General features: G+C 37.4%; 1 protein-coding gene across 1 annotated transcript in view; it reads right to left on the bottom strand.

The window, feature by feature from the left end:
- COG3 (component of oligomeric golgi complex 3) overlaps positions 1-15,897 on the bottom strand; it is a 30,516-nt gene that overhangs the window by 13,184 nt on the left and 1,435 nt on the right. The window contains exons 2-14 of the mRNA XM_005516377.3: positions 15,102-15,248; positions 14,528-14,589; positions 12,710-12,875; positions 11,867-11,941; positions 11,653-11,745; positions 11,251-11,376; positions 8,958-9,038; positions 8,699-8,742; positions 8,370-8,496; positions 7,779-7,870; positions 5,085-5,224; positions 3,680-3,840; positions 1,412-1,517 (exon numbers count right to left, since the gene is read on the bottom strand). Coding sequence (XP_005516434.1) covers positions 1,412-1,517; positions 3,680-3,840; positions 5,085-5,224; positions 7,779-7,870; positions 8,370-8,496; positions 8,699-8,742; positions 8,958-9,038; positions 11,251-11,376; positions 11,653-11,745; positions 11,867-11,941; positions 12,710-12,875; positions 14,528-14,589; positions 15,102-15,248 — 1,420 coding nt within the window. The remainder of the gene's footprint in view (positions 1-1,411; positions 1,518-3,679; positions 3,841-5,084; positions 5,225-7,778; positions 7,871-8,369; positions 8,497-8,698; positions 8,743-8,957; positions 9,039-11,250; positions 11,377-11,652; positions 11,746-11,866; positions 11,942-12,709; positions 12,876-14,527; positions 14,590-15,101; positions 15,249-15,897) is intronic.

Here is a 15,897-nt window from a genome sequence, read left to right as displayed (position 1 = left end):
CCTACATAGATTATACAGTTGCAGAAAATATAGGGTTTAAACTTAATTTTAATAACTGTAAAAATAACATCAAAACCAATTTTGTCATGAGCTTGTTGTAAACATAAAAAAGTTCTCCTCCTGGGTAACCTTCTTAGTAATTCTGTATGCTCAAAATGGATTTTCACAACACGTAACAGACAGAAGTCTGTTTACATTTTCATTGTCCCTAAATCAAGCTGGGAAACAGCTGAGTCAATAGCATCAGAACCAACCAATAGCATCAAATACCAACCATTTAAAAAAAGTAAAATTTCTATAGTTTTACCTACTGATGGAAAATGCACTTGTGTTTATGTGATCAGCACAGAAATCATCTGAAATAATCCAGTAATATCTTTCTACCTTTTGCAACTATAAATTTATCGTCACAGTAATTAGAAAGCCTGTAAAATCTTATGCTATCAGTTTGAGGTTCCTAGGCCATTTATTAGTCACTCCAGCTACTCCTGCAGGTACTGAAATGAGAGAGGCACCTCTGAAGGGCAAATAATACCAATTATCTCTGACACATATCTTCAAATTGTTCCATATAGGTTCCCTCCATTTCCTGAGTGCAGGTGAGATTTACAAGACTTGCAAGTTTCATACACCTGGGGTGAAGTATGATGAACTCAATGGGATTTGTGGAGGCCAGCTAGAAACACCTCTGCAGACCTTCCAAGCCAAAAGCAAGAAACCACCATGTAATCAAAAGGAATACAAGAAACAAGTGATAAAGAGCTGAGAAAGATGCTGCTGGGGAAATAATACTGTACCACTCTGAACAATGATAAAATAAAAGGAGAAATTCTTTATGGATCTTCAACAGCAATTTAAAAATTTGTAACATTCAAATGACTGGCATCAGAACAGCCACATTTGATGAAATTTTTTTTGCAGTTTGCTGTAATTTACAGACACATAGGTCACATGCTTAAAATGTCAAGTCCTAAATTCTGAATTATTGTAAATACCTATAATTTAAGAGATGTAACTGACACATCAAATCACCTTTCTCAGCACAGCTGACAAACAGAAGCATCCCCAACTATGCATCTTGATAGCAGGGATACTTTCCAGTGGAGAATACAAAGCTCAGGTTTATACTAAGTACAGCAAATGCTGTTGGCTGCAAAAGTAGTTGCTTCACATAATGGACTGCACTGGAAGCACAAAGAAATGGCACCAAAAGAACAAGATTAGGCTGTTTCTCATAAAAAATACAAAACTAAAACTTTGAGACAAAGTTCACTTCTCAAAATCGCTTATGAATTTGTCTAGCAAAATAACCCTTTAAGATACATGCAAGTTTCTCACAGATGGTTTAAGTTAATGCTCACATCCCATGAGCTTTATGCATTAAATTGACATTATGAGATGTACTTCATACCAGATTTAACTAAGCTGCAGGACTCGGGATCTTCTAGCCGGACATCTGAAAATGAAGCTTCAGATGGCAGCTTCTTCTGTTCCTCTTTCAAACTCTGTGCAATTTGCTGCAAAGAAAGATACACAATAATATTTTAATATCACATAACACTACTTTACAGATAGAAGCATAATGAATTGCAAAAGAAATCAGCTACACTCAGCTTCCAGTGTTTCAAACACATTTAGAAGAAAAAGGCAGATGTTTCCAAAATAGTAGCAGAAATATTGCAATACAATAAAGATTCACAAATACCTATCTGTGTAAAGCACTGTTCTTTCATTTTGCCTGTTTTACTGATCTCTCAATAATGACCTATAAAGCCATCTAGAAAGGAAAGGTCAAAATAGGGTAACCCAGTTCCACACTTACTTGGATTTTAACCAGATCATTTTTGATGGCTTTATTTCCATAAATGATATATGCAAATGGCCCAGAAGTACTCTCTAGTTTATTCCCTGCAAGAGTTCAACCAAAAGCTTTCTCCAAACATTACTCAACATTTCCACGCTTCAACCTTTTCCACTACTTGGTCTGCTTCAAAGCAACAAGAGGCAGCAAGAATGGGCAAAGAACTGCATTAATATCTGAGCAGAACAGCACAAGAAACACTTCTGCCCTGTGCTTTTAACATTTTAATAATTCATTTACTAAGACAGAAGGTCTCTCTAAATAGCAAGGTTTTGAGGTTTAAAAGCAATCAGTAGAAAAATTAATCTCAAAAGAGGCAAAAACTGATGTCTTACGAGGACATATGAAGAGCAGCATCATTTCTCAATTTGGCATGAACTTTCGCTTGCTTAGCTGAAAGGCCATAGGACCACTGTTAGAAAGTAAGGCCTCATACAGATCTAACATCAGAATCACTTGCCTGAAGATGTTTATTACTCCTTAAACTTTCAGTACAAACAGCATATACTCAACAAACTCACTAGCTTCAGGGTTTAAAACCCTATGGATATCCCACAAAACTGCCGAAGTACAAACTATAGCACAATAAAAGCTTTAGATGTCTATAAAGACAATATCATAGCAACGTGGGTTCACTACTGATAATTTTCTCACAGTGTTTTGTCTGTTGGCAGGCAAGAATTGAGCACAGGTACAGTTATACAATGTTAACTTCTTTCAGCCCACAGCAAAGTACATATTTTTTTAGGAAGGCAGAGAGAAGAGAGAGAAAGAGAGAAGATAGATAAGACAGACAGACAGAGATAAATAGATAGATAGATTAATAGACAGACAGACAGACAGATAGCTTCTGTATTTTTTATAAGGAATGTTCTGATTCTGAAGTCAAACAGCAGTTTCTCTACCAATTGGTACCAGGTGGAACTAAGTCCTACAATTTTCTAAGCAGCCCCAGCTATTCTGGCAGCTAGGTGCAAAGCAGAATATAGCAATAAAATTTGGATTTGCCAGTCCATGTTGCAAAGGCCAGTCTCAGTCACCTCAGTACTTTGACAGCTTGGGCCTGCCATTATAAAGTGAATGGCAATAGTTATTTGGAGCGGGATCTTAACTATGTTTTACTGCTTCCATGCAGTCCTCATGCAGTTGCAGCTTGTTCTAATCAAAAACTCATTAAAGGTTTCTCACTGGGCATTTTTTTATTCCTGTGAGTTGTTTCATTCTGAAACTTTCATCAGTATAATATTAACCTTTTAAAGTAAGTAGAATTAGTTTGATCCATTTCAACAGGAACATTGACTCAAAGGGCTTGGAATGACTAAAATAATGGCTAATAGTGATAAGAACTTGAAAAAGGCTTCTGGAAGCCATTGCTAACATGTTAAATCATTTAAAGCAAGTCTCCTCTCACACTGCCTGAGCACAGGGTACACACATGCCTACCAAAAGCTAGTTGACCAGTAATTCTGAAAACAAACTTGCAGCTAACTGTGACTGTCTAAAGCATCTCTTCAATTCCAGCTCAACTAGAAAATACACTGGGTAATACCTATAACTTATTAATGTAAATAAAAGTTCAGAAGCTTCAAGTTTTGATAAAACTGTTAACTGTGAACTATTGCCACTGTCACTAAGTTTGACAAAAAACTTTGACATCTAGTTTAGAGTCATAACTTAATCAGCAGGTGTCAATTTAAAAATGCCAGTAACACTAAATACACCTAAGAGCAGGAAAACCCAAGCTGCAAAGCACCATACTGCACAACTGCATACACTGCATGTACAAAGTCAGGGAGAATGAAAAAGCTGAGGCTGTACCTCCATCATTTCCAGTTTGTCAGGATAGGCGAGATCTCCCGGCGCAGGCTTGTAGCCGGTGATGTCAGTCTGAATGTAAATATGTGTCCTATAGACAAGGCGCTCTTGTACATCTTCCAACATCTGCTTGACACCAGCCGCAAATGCACCCAGTTGTTCAGCTGACAAAGGCAAGACAAGGCACAAACTTGTTAATTACAAAACAAGCTTACAGAAACACACGTTTGAAGTATCACATACAGGACTATAAGAACCTGGCTTGCTGTAGAGGGAGTCAGGCTGTTTTTGGAACAGTGGCATGCAGACAAATTTGTGACAAACAAGGAATTTACTCCATACTGCAGTTGGTTTGGCTCCCCAGATTTTCATTAGCCACGAAAATGTAACCTCACACTGATGACATCAGATGCCTTGTTAAAATTAAGGGTTCTACTTATTTCAGATCTGAGCACATTAAGTGGAATTTTGGTGGGAACAACAAAGCAAGGTGGCTTTGGTTCTATCACAACCAATAACTGTTGTGCGGCTGTTGGAAGTTGATAAAAACAGATGAACCAAAGCATCAAACTTCAGAAATAAAGCTCACATCAGACATAAGAATTATTGTATCAGCCCAAATTTAAGTAGTAGGAAGACACTTCTTATGATAAGCCAAAAGATTAAGTCAGCAAGTTTTTGCTCATTCCCAACAGTGTTGCAATTATACTTCCAGGAAAGTGAACAATTCTTCATGATTATTGGCACAGCTTCAGCGACAAAGAGCTACACTGGGTGATATACCAGCTACCAAGGATGATTTCTGTTTATTGCCTGGTGCAATAAAGACTGTGAAAGGATTCCATTATGCACTGGTCATACTACAAAATGAGGCACCAGATCTGCTCACTCCCATGAGACTTTGAGCTCTCCATATTTACAAAACTCCAAAATATACACTGTTACTTAACTCCTCTGCTGAAGTTACAATTTCTAGTCTGGGAAACATGACATTAAGGAGAATTGAAAAAAAAATCAGTTTGCATTCCTTTGTTTTATCCTCATTATGCAGAAAGCTCTACATGGATGATGCGTTAGCAGGGCCAGGTGAAACAATTTGCTCATTTGAAAAGTTAATTTGAATCAACCCTGGTGCATGCATACGCACTGGCTGGATGCTTGCTAGCATTTGTACAGTCTAGAGAAAATATGACTAATATCAGTATGTTACTTTAAATGATGCTATGAACAGACCCAAATATACAGACCTTCACTATAAATGAAAACATAATTTTACACAAACGTGTCAAAGATGAGGTTAGGCTGAGATTCACTAGAAAGAAATAAGCATCTAGAATTTCTATGCAATTAAGTAATTTTGTCAGTTAAGAAAACACTTAAAAACAATCATCTTAAATCTATGAGTTACCATTGTTCTGTACATGATCCTCAAGCATCTCATTTTTGAGAATCCCACAGAGCTCAGAAAGTGTCTCTAAGTGAATGACATGGATGATCATTGGCCTCAGGACGTCATACAATGAAAGACACAACTTCTCCAATAGTTCACTATGAAGGAAAAATAAAGCAAAATACTTTCAGGATCCCCCAAAGGCAAAAGAAAATTTTATCACAAACATAGATTATTTTGTGGCAAAGATTTTTGAAAGGAGGGTGAGAAAACAAGTGTCACAGAAGACTTCAGACAAGACTGTTTAAAACATAAGCCCACTATTTCCTACAAAGTAGGAAAGGTTTTCATTTTAAAAGATGTGGCATACCAATTGCTTAAAAATGGTGTTACAACTTTTAATTAATTTTAAAATAAAATTTTAAAAACCCAGATAGACTAAACAAAAAACCTACACACACCAACTCAACCTGTCACAAAGGGAAGATGCTGCAAAGTGGTTTACTTGGCTTCTGTGTCAAAAAATGCTCCTGCTGAGCTCAGAATCATAATCCAAATTTTCCCTTGAGAAAAGATTCATCTGATACCAAGTACTCAACAGTGTATTAGAATCAGAAACACACAAAGAGGGACACAGGAGAAGAAGCTTGGTAATGTTTTCTGTAATAGCTACCAACACCTCAGAGCACACCTTCCAATCTAACAGAAGTTACAATATCAATGCAGTGACACACCAGATATCCCATTTCAATTTCTTTTTTCTTTCATGTTCAAAGTGATGCATATATTGTTTAAAGACACCAACAGCACTCACTCTAGACATTTTTGCCATTCTCAATGCTCCCTTCACTAATCATATATTAGGCACTAATGCTATTGCCAGTACCTGAAAATTCAAGTAATTTCCCAGTTAGAGCTGGAAATATAAACATCAAGAACACTGAAGTAATTGCACGTGATAAGGATACTGAATTTATTGCACAATTTATTTTTTTTTATTCACTAAGAATGTCTGTCAATAGGACAAGGATACTTCAGTTCCTCAGATAGGGAACAAAAATGCTCATGAAAGAATACTCAGAAGAAACATTTTGAATGCCTCTTCCTTTGCATCCTATAGCACTATAAGCAACTTGCTAAAACAGTAACTCTCCATGTTAAAAGCAGAAACAAAAGAGAAAGTTTCACCAGCCTTATTATTAAATACAATTACTATACAATAATTATTATTTAATACAATACTCAATGTAAGATCTCTACTCTTAGGTAAGAATAGGTAGAATTTTGGTAAACTGTTATCTCTACATAGACACCCGGCTGTAATTTCTTCAGAGCAGCTTACCATTGCAGAAAAGAAAATGTGGCTATGTATTATGCTAAGAGAAACCTAGTAAAGTAGCTACTATCTGAAACATTTCTCTTAAAATATTTTTATTTATATAAATATATATTTATATATTTTAATATAAATATATATATTTATATGTATTCATGTTTATTTAGACGTAGGCAAAAAAAAAAAAGGGAAACAAGTTCTTAGGAAATTAGGTGGTTACATTCCATCAAAGTTAAAAAAAAAATCGGAAGTCTATTCTCATTCTTGGTGTGAATAGCCCTAGTGACAAAATTTCTGGCTGAACAACATTTTACACTGATTTCAAGCAGGGATATTTACTCCAGAATTGCACCGAGATAGTTGAACTGATTCTTATCCAAATTTTTTTCGGTCTCCTCAAATTCTGAGCATGCCCATAACTCAGGTAATTGAGGCCACAATTCCTCAGAAAAGACTGGGCTTACTCTGGCACTGTGGTTTATCTCTAGTGAGGCTTTATGCAGTTTTGGTTTTCCTTTAGCTTTGAAGGATGCGGAGGGTTGCAGGCAGTCTTTTTTTCAGGTTACACATTTGTCAAGCTCAAGCTGCACTCAATGTAAGACATTGCAACACTTAAAACCAGTGTCTCAGTTATATTAATAGGAATACATTTTAGTTAGGAACTTTCTAGCACGGGAACATGACCTACCCAAATTTCAAAATCAAGTACCATTACTAAAACATACCAGAAAACTGGAGGAGGGGCATAATCTATTCAACTGCATTAGTATTACAGGCCTGTTGCAAAAAAACTTAACAATACTTTTACAATGCAATTACTGTGTGAAGCAACAACCTGTCCCTCTTTTAAGTTTAGGCAGAGGAAACTGGGACACTGTTCTCATCAGGCATCCACTACCCTGCCTTCTGTTCAGCCGAAATACAGGCAACATACAAGTATTCCTTGACAGTAAGGGCAAGTCATTAAATCCTTCTGGAAAAACAGCTGGAGTTCAGCAGCCTAATTTTGGACTGAGGTAAATGAAAGTACTTGTTCAACAGGCTGTGCAAAAGAGGCTGTACAAAAACAGCTGAGAGCTGTAAACTTCTATAGCTATTTTCAAAGAACCTGAGTATCTTTAAGTCTTTCAGACTATCTACAGAGCATTTTAACGATTATTTATGGAGAATGGGAGCTATCAAGCTTTTGCTTGAACAAAAAAGAAAACACAAGAATAACAATTTCTGATGCTTAAAGTGAATAAGCTGTTTTTTTATCTTACTAGTTCTTACCAAACCACTTGAACACAGCCCTGCTTGCCATATAGTATAGTCTGCTACATCACAACACACTAAACACAACATGCAGTAAAACAAAACCAGCATGTACCACCTACTCCAGTTTTGGTGTTGGTTTTGTGAAGAACTCATTGTAAAGCTGGTGTTCATCCTGGCATACATGGACCATAAAGGCACAACCACTTCGTACCTGTATTCACAGAAATACAAATACTTGATTATTAAATTCTTTTCCTTGCATCAGTATCACAAGAGATATTACAGGTATTATTACTATATATTATGTATTGTGTTGTGATGATAACAGCTATGATTAAACTGAAGCTTTGTAAAATTCAAAAGTAACGAGATGAACTCTAAGACTATGAGCTGAAAAGAAGTTACTAGCCAAATAAAAAAGCCAAATAAAAGCTCACTGCCAACTTCTGTCTCTTTTTTGTTTTTGAAATTTAAGTAACCATATTTTATGCTTCTTTTTTATCTTCCCCCCCCCTGTGAGATATGTAACAAAGTGGAGTTTTTACAGAAACAAAACATGTGTGGCTTGAAAATATTAGTAGAACGTTGATGATTCAAACTCACAGACAACAGTAACAATTCTCCATGTAAATGACTGAATGAAGTAAGTTAATTTTGCCTGGGGGAGAGGAAATTAAAACATAACAAAACCCGCACAAAACTTTACCTACCAGAGCACAATGATCTCTGTTATTCTGACTGGTTAATTCTGTAACAGTGCTAGCGATACTTGGACCAAGTAAAAGCTCCCGCTGGTCAAGGTAACATTGATGGATTTCATTGAGAACTTGCTGATACCTAACCAAGAAATTAAAACAGTAACTGCATCCTTAGGATCATTTTCTGGCACACATTAAATGCATTCTAACACCCTCTTTAGGTCTATGCAATTTCAATTTTTAAAACTTTCTTTTAAACAAATAATGTGTTTAACAGTACTTAAACAAAAGCATTTTTAAAACTTAAAACAGTTGAAGATAAATTATGTAGACATACTCACTCTGGCATTTTCTCAGATCTTTGCTCTACTTGTTCAATAAGAGTCTACTCAAAAAAAAAAAAAAAAAGAGAAAGAAGTATAAACAATAAATTACTTTTTTGTTGTAATTGGAAAAGAGTTTGTAGTATTTTTCCATGGATACAATATGCAATCTTTGGACATTCACACTTGCACAATATGCAATTCTTCCATTCGCACTAATAAATTCAAACCTCATTTTCATGACTTCATTTTTAAAAGTTAGTTACCAGCTACTTACCCTGACTTTGGGAGCAGCTGCTCGGAATTTCACATAAAACAACGTGAAGGCATTGTCAGAATTTGGCACAGCTGAAGGATCCTGAAAGAAGAGATGAGTAATTGATTAAAAAGCAAAATACTATACTTGGCTTCTAGTATATAATGGCTGAGATAATTAGACTCTAAAACAGGGTATTGGTTCTTTATTCTTACGCTTCCAGTGGAACAGGTCTTTGCCACTTTTCACTAACAAAGGCATGCTAGTTTGAGAACTCAAAGTCAGATGGAAGAATAAAACCCAACCCAAAAGCTTCATCCAAGAGCCTCTACAGGAAAAGGAACATTTTCATGTAATTATTACATTCTCAATTAAAGACAACGATTTTCTCTAGACCTGCCAGAGTAGTACTGATTGTTGGTCTGTAATATTTAGTACAAAAATGGAACAAATTTCTCTTTTATCTGCCGGTCCCAAGGCAGAGAAGCTAAGTTCCAGCTTGTATTCAAGCTCCAAGCAGAATATCAAGTCTTGAGGCAGCTTCCCCTATGGCTCCCCAGCCCAGCAGGCCAGACAGCTTGAACTTGGATAAATACTAGCACTAACAAAGCACAGCAGAGACCCAATGTACACACCAAGCTTTTTTCCCCTTATCTCTACTGAAGCAAGACAGAAGAGATGGTCTTCTTTAGAAACATGATGGGGACAGCAAATCCACCATCCCCACCTTCTATTTTCATCCCTGTGAGCAACCTCATCATCCTTCTGTTACAAACATACATCAAAACCTCCACTCACGTGTGTGCATCACCAAAGAACATCCAGATCTCTGTCCCTTTCCAGTCCTGACAGTCTTGCTCTGTTACAATAGGAAAACTCGACACTTGATCACAACTGAAAAACACTGGTCCAGTACTGCACTTCCAGCAGAAGGAGCCATTTGATTTTCCAAAGTATATAAAATATCCACAAAACCCCCATGTACATGGAAAGGAAAGGGTCATCTGACTCTTAAAACACATATCCTTCCTGACTTAAAACTCCTAAGCAGCAATTCAAATCCAGAAATTAGGTTACACACTTCTTTCTGTAGACATGCTGATTATCAGAGATGTTCAGTTTTGTTTAAATTCAGCTCAGTCAGGGCAATCAACTGGCATCAAACCAAGTTACGATAGCTTTTCTTTTTCACAAAACCTAGTTTTATATCCAAACACAAAAGATGTTCAATGCCACTTAACCAAGATCTTCACTGCAGGATTACCCTTTCATAAGCTTCCATGAACACTGCCTAGAATTCCCTTCTTTTAGGTGTGCCAGTTCTCAATTCTAGCATCTTTCAGTTTCACCGATTATCCCTCAGGACACCAAGTTTGCCTGTAATAGAACTGAGCACAAGGTGCACAACAATTATTGGAGCAAGAATCAAAGTGCGTAGGAAGATACATTCCCATCTCCCTTCTGCTCTGCCAGAATATTGCAGCATGAGACTACCAACATTATAATGAGACCAAAAAACCTTCCTGCTCACATTTATGCCTAAATCTCACTGGAGTGAGGGGGAGTGAACACCTGGGACAGGGTGTCTCTTCCCTGGGACACTCTAGCATCATTGTAACAACATTTTTAAATTAAACAAGAAGTACTGGCAAAACTAAATAGGAACCTGGCACAGCTGTTGTCTGCAGCTACACAAACCACTGCAGAATAAATGAACATTTACATGACCAAGAGCACCCAAGAAAATTTACTGGAACATAATAATAAAATGATCATGGCTTGAACTCAGAGTTGTGCTTTACAATTACCATCCTGTAACACCCAGTTCCTGTATATTTTTTTCAAGGATTCCCTTCAATCTCTCTGTCTCCAAAGCAAACCATCTCCAAAACAAAACACCACAGTACCTCTATTTCTCTTGTGTATCTTCCCCATTTGGCAACAGACCAACAGCCAGTTCAGAGCTCCAGTGCACGCTCTGGCTCAGGAAAGCAAACTGTCTGGCCATCTGGTGTCTCTAACACAATCCTTCATCCATCCCTGGCCTTCACTTGTTTACTGCTCACCTACTTCAATTCTCCAACTTTGCCTCCTGCAATTTACATCATTTTTTAATTATTACTGCTTTTAAATCTTTTGGATCACTAGGTCTCTGTCACATTTGGCTGAGTATTGGACAACCTACACAAACACACTGACCTATTTTCACAAAAAACTTCTGACACATCCCACCCTCAAAAAATAAAGAGAACTGTGTGATGTTATAATAGACATTTCAGTACAGCTCCACTTCCCACTTACTGATTCACCTTACCCTTTTCATTAACTGGGTTGTGAGGTTCTGTAGTGTGTTCACAGTGTATGTCTTGATAAGGTGCATAGCTTTAGAAAGGCATTGTTTAAACTTAGTTAAATATACAGGATAGTCTTTAAAATTTGGCTGAAAGAAAGAGAGAAAATCCATTTTAAATAGAAATAGTATATCAAAAGTTTATCAAAACTTAAAATACATAACTACCTACAAAACAAAAAGCAATGTTTTACAAAAATTAAGCAGAATAACAAGCATATTCAATCAAAATTTCCTAAGTCTATAAAGCACCATCTTTAACTTCTTTCTGTATTTGGCAGAGAAATTTTTTTCATGGAAAAAAAAAAACATTAAAAAGTATGAACACATAGTTGTGACAATTTAAATTAATACAGAATGACTTACATGTGATGAAATATATGCAATACAATCATCAAGCTTAGCCAGCATGGGAATGAATCCTTCACTGTTCACAGATAGCGTAGGGGAATTCAATTTCTTTGGAAAACAAGACAAAGCATCATTGTAAGGAACCTAAGTACATTAGTGTTGGTGACTAAGTTTAAAAGACTGGAACACTTTCATTTTCTAAGACTACTAACAACAAAACAATACTTACAGTGTTGATGTTTTCCAGCTCATTAAAGTATGAAAGTTTCTGCTGGATGTTTTCAGCCAGGTCAACAAGTTCTGACTATTAAAAAAACAATAAATAAAAGAAAATCATCAACCTAGCAAGTAGCTTAATATATATATATATATATACACACACACGTATATCATTAAGCCTCCCTTCCAGTTCTCAGCACACACCATTGTTAAACAGCTCCAAGTGACTTGCAACTAATTAAGTACAACAAAAGATGCAGAATACAGCAGTGGTCTCTTGCTCTCTTACCAGACACATTATTTTCAGTAGTGTATTTAAAATAATATGTACTCCAGGTTTGTCAGTATCCCACAATCCTGCACACAAACAGTAGAGCTGCCACCAGTATTATGAAGAATTGCAGAAATCCTGTATCTCAGGAATGGAGTCTTAAAAAGTTCTCACTTGTCCAGTCTGACTATAAAAACAATATGTTCATTCTATCACTGCTGCAGCAGTTCATCAGGAAAAAGAAAGTATCTGGGAAATAAGCTCTCAACTTTAAGGATCTTGCAGTAACCAGCTCAAAATACCTCTGCAAGCGATATGAATTATTAATTCCAGTACAGTTTGCACTTGTCAGGACTCAGTTACAAAAGCTGCCCTCAGCTAGCTTTCTTCATTAAAGCATATCCTGAACTTTATACTGCAAAGCTTGACACCCCAGTTGCAGGTGAAACACACCCAAGAAATTAGGTCCAAAGCAAATGGACAGATTGTTACCACAACTCACATGCTTTCCCAGCCCAAGAAAAAGAAACTTTCATTTAAGATGTCTTAGCAGTTGCCAGCAATCCTTCCATCAAAGATTACCTGCTCTTTCAAAAGCTGTTCACAGGCCTCATGCAGCGTTCCTGTCTTTGTGGACACAAAAAGATACTGTTTTTGCAGTGACTCCAGGTGCTGAAGGGCACTATTCACATCATTCAAGATAGCATCACACTGATCCTGAAAGCCAGATAAGTAATCCCTCATCTGTCTAGAAAAAAAGAGAATCAACAGAAAACAGAAGTAAAACTTCCCTTTCTGTATTTGCAAACCCAGCTGCCTGCAGGGACACTGCCACCACTTTTCTCTCTCTAGGAATGAGATCACTTGCATCAAGCAAGACTGCACAACAACCAGATGTTTCATCACCTCAGAAATAACAGAGCTGAAGGGTCTGGAATGGTCACTCCATTTCCCTGACATTCCTCATAGCAAGCCTACCTAGAAAGGAGCAGCTTGCACCACAGCTGGTCTGGAGCATGTGAATTCTGTCTAAATGGGCAGCACAAACACAGTGACTTCTGCAAGCAGCCAAATTCCTTAATGCCTTGCTCCTGACTGGGGTGTAAATTTGTGTCTCTTCTATATAATTTTCAGTTTCCATTTAGAAATTATTTTTCTCTCCTGAAGCAGCTGAAATTATCTAGAGGATTCAAAACTTACTGTGAGGACTGAAAGAGGCTTAGAAACAGATCTGGTGTTTGCTGTCACCAGATTTGCCTAAGGCTCAATGCAGACCAAATCTCTAAATGATAGCTGTTATGTCAAGCATTCAGTTTATCTAAAGCATATTAAAAATTAATTACTCTTGGATGTCAGCTAAAACTTCTGAATTCTACTTTACCATTTAAAAAGCTGCAAATAAAACAATTCCCTGTATCCACATGCAACAGGCAAAGAACTTATTTATTTTCCTCCTGCACCTTTGGCCTCCTGCAGACAGTAGTCTACTGACTAGTAGTGAAACCACTGTGCATCCCTGGCACACTTGAGCACCTGTGTGCACCATTATGAACATGTCAAGTGACAAAGTGCAAGCCTGCTACTCCTTTTAGGTTCCTAATGATCAGATCACGGGATCAGTATATGCCTCACCCTCTGCTTTTAAGAAAATTCACGACTGCATATGTCAGAGCAAAAGAGAAAGAAGCAGCCCAAAGAAAAGCAGAGGAAAAACAGAAGTGAGAATACAGCAGCATCTCTCTGTGGCCAAGGGCAAGTTTGTGAAGTTTCAAAACAGAAGCCAGTTTCCATAAAAGCCACCAGCTGATCTGGCTAAGCCTTTCAGCTGTATTTCAGACTCCCAAGGAGTAACTGTCAAAGTCAGTGGGAAGGGATTCTTCTGAGCCCGATGGGAAAGTCAGTTACACAAAAACAGATGAGAATGGCAAGACTTAAAACTGAAGTTGAGCAAAGTGTCAAGGAATGCAGGGAATGCAGGTACAGAATGACAAACATAGTCACTGGTGAGCCAAATGGTGAGGACAGAAATGACCACCAGCCTCATCTTACACAGTCTCGCCCTCAGAGGATGCCATTGCAACAGCAGCAGTAACTGAAAAATCATAGGAAAGCTCTCAGATTGCCTTTGTCTACACCCCTTCTGTAAGCCAAAACTAATTTCCATCTGTCTAAATATACTGGGCAGTTCAGAATGAAATCTGCATCCCCCTTTAACTGCTCTGTCACCTGGGCAATGGCCTTTGGGAGTCAGGCACACAGCTTTGGAAAGCTTCAGCTGCCCCAACACATTTCCCACTCCCCACCAGCTGAATGTGAACATGTGCTAATATTAATGGACAAGATGAAGTCCTTCAAGGGTGGAACTCCTTATAGTGAAAAGAACTGAGGAAGAGCACGTACCTATACTTGGCACCTTCATCTTGATCCATCTGTGTTTGCACCTGAGCAAACCAGGAGAAGAACTAGAAGAGATTTTATGGTGTGAACAATAGAGATATCACATGCAATCAATTTAAAAAAAAATCAAATCTATGATCTATGAAATGAAGATGAGCTTCTGTTTCAGAATTCAGTTATTGATCTAGGAAACAAATTCCTCACTGTGGGTCTCTTCCAAGTAAAATACTCCATTCTATTCCTTCACTGAGTTAAAATGGGAAAGACTGAATTTCATCGGGCTTTATTTGCACAAGAACAAGGGTATCACATTAGATAGTGGGGGTTGTTCTACATCAAGACCAACACCACTTTACTGAAGGTGTACCTTATTCTCACATTAGATTCCATTCCAAATGTAAAAAGTACCTGTCACTTCAAAGCTAAGACTCCATTGATGTTTTCCCCCCCAAGTTGTCCCTAATGCATCTTGAAAACAGTCCAAAAGATTTAGCAAACCCACCAAAAGCTAGGCAAGACACACAGAAACTAACAGAATTCTCTGAAGATTACTGCATCTTGGAGGTCATTCACTTACCTGCTGTGCTGTTTCAATCCTTTCATCCTCCATCCCTAGTGTTGCAAATCCCTTCAAAAGGACATCCTCTGTGGATTCTGGCACCGCAGCTGTCAGCAGAACAGGCAGCGACTGGGAAGTTAGGCTGCACAAGTCCTCAATGGGAAGCTGCTCACAAAACACCACAAACTTGGGTCAGATAACTCACTGAGAATTCATATGTGCAGCCCAACTGCAAAGCAATCCAAAGCAGTCAGATGAGAAAATTACAGGCATCTACTTCTGAAGAAAAAGTGCAACGGACATTGTATCTATCAACATGATAATCACAGAATCATGAAGTTTAGAAAAACCACTGAGATCACTGAGTCCAGCCATTACACCAACAACTACAGATCCATACATTTAGAAACACCACACAGGAACCGTCAAGATTTTTTGCCAGACATTTAAGGAAAATTCAAGACTGCTAACATAATTTATTCAGAAGATAAAGAATAGCTCTGCTGAACAGGAATTATTTTTTAGCCACAATTATTTTGTTTAAGTGAGAAAAACATGGAAAAAATTAACTTGAGATAAATTCTATTTAAGTATGTCCAGAGACTCTTAATTAGCCTATATGGAAGAAATTAATTCAAGAAGACAAATAATGTTATATACACTTAACTAATATAATATCCTCTGTAATTACATGATGATGAACTGTATGTTTTCTGAGAACATCAGTAAGGCAAAACCAGAAAACTCTGCTTAACTACAAATTGGTATCTCTCTAGAAAACAACTCAGTAAAATATCCCCTGCCTGGTAATATT

This window comes from Pseudopodoces humilis, chromosome 2 (genome assembly GCF_049639895.1).
Source record: "Pseudopodoces humilis isolate 2021_Gansu_Grassland_sample_001 chromosome 2, ASM4963989v1, whole genome shotgun sequence".
NCBI classification, from domain to species: domain Eukaryota; kingdom Metazoa; phylum Chordata; class Aves; order Passeriformes; family Paridae; genus Pseudopodoces; species Pseudopodoces humilis.
Note: the sequence above shows the minus strand (reverse complement) of the source record. Positions and strands in the feature narration are given on the sequence as shown.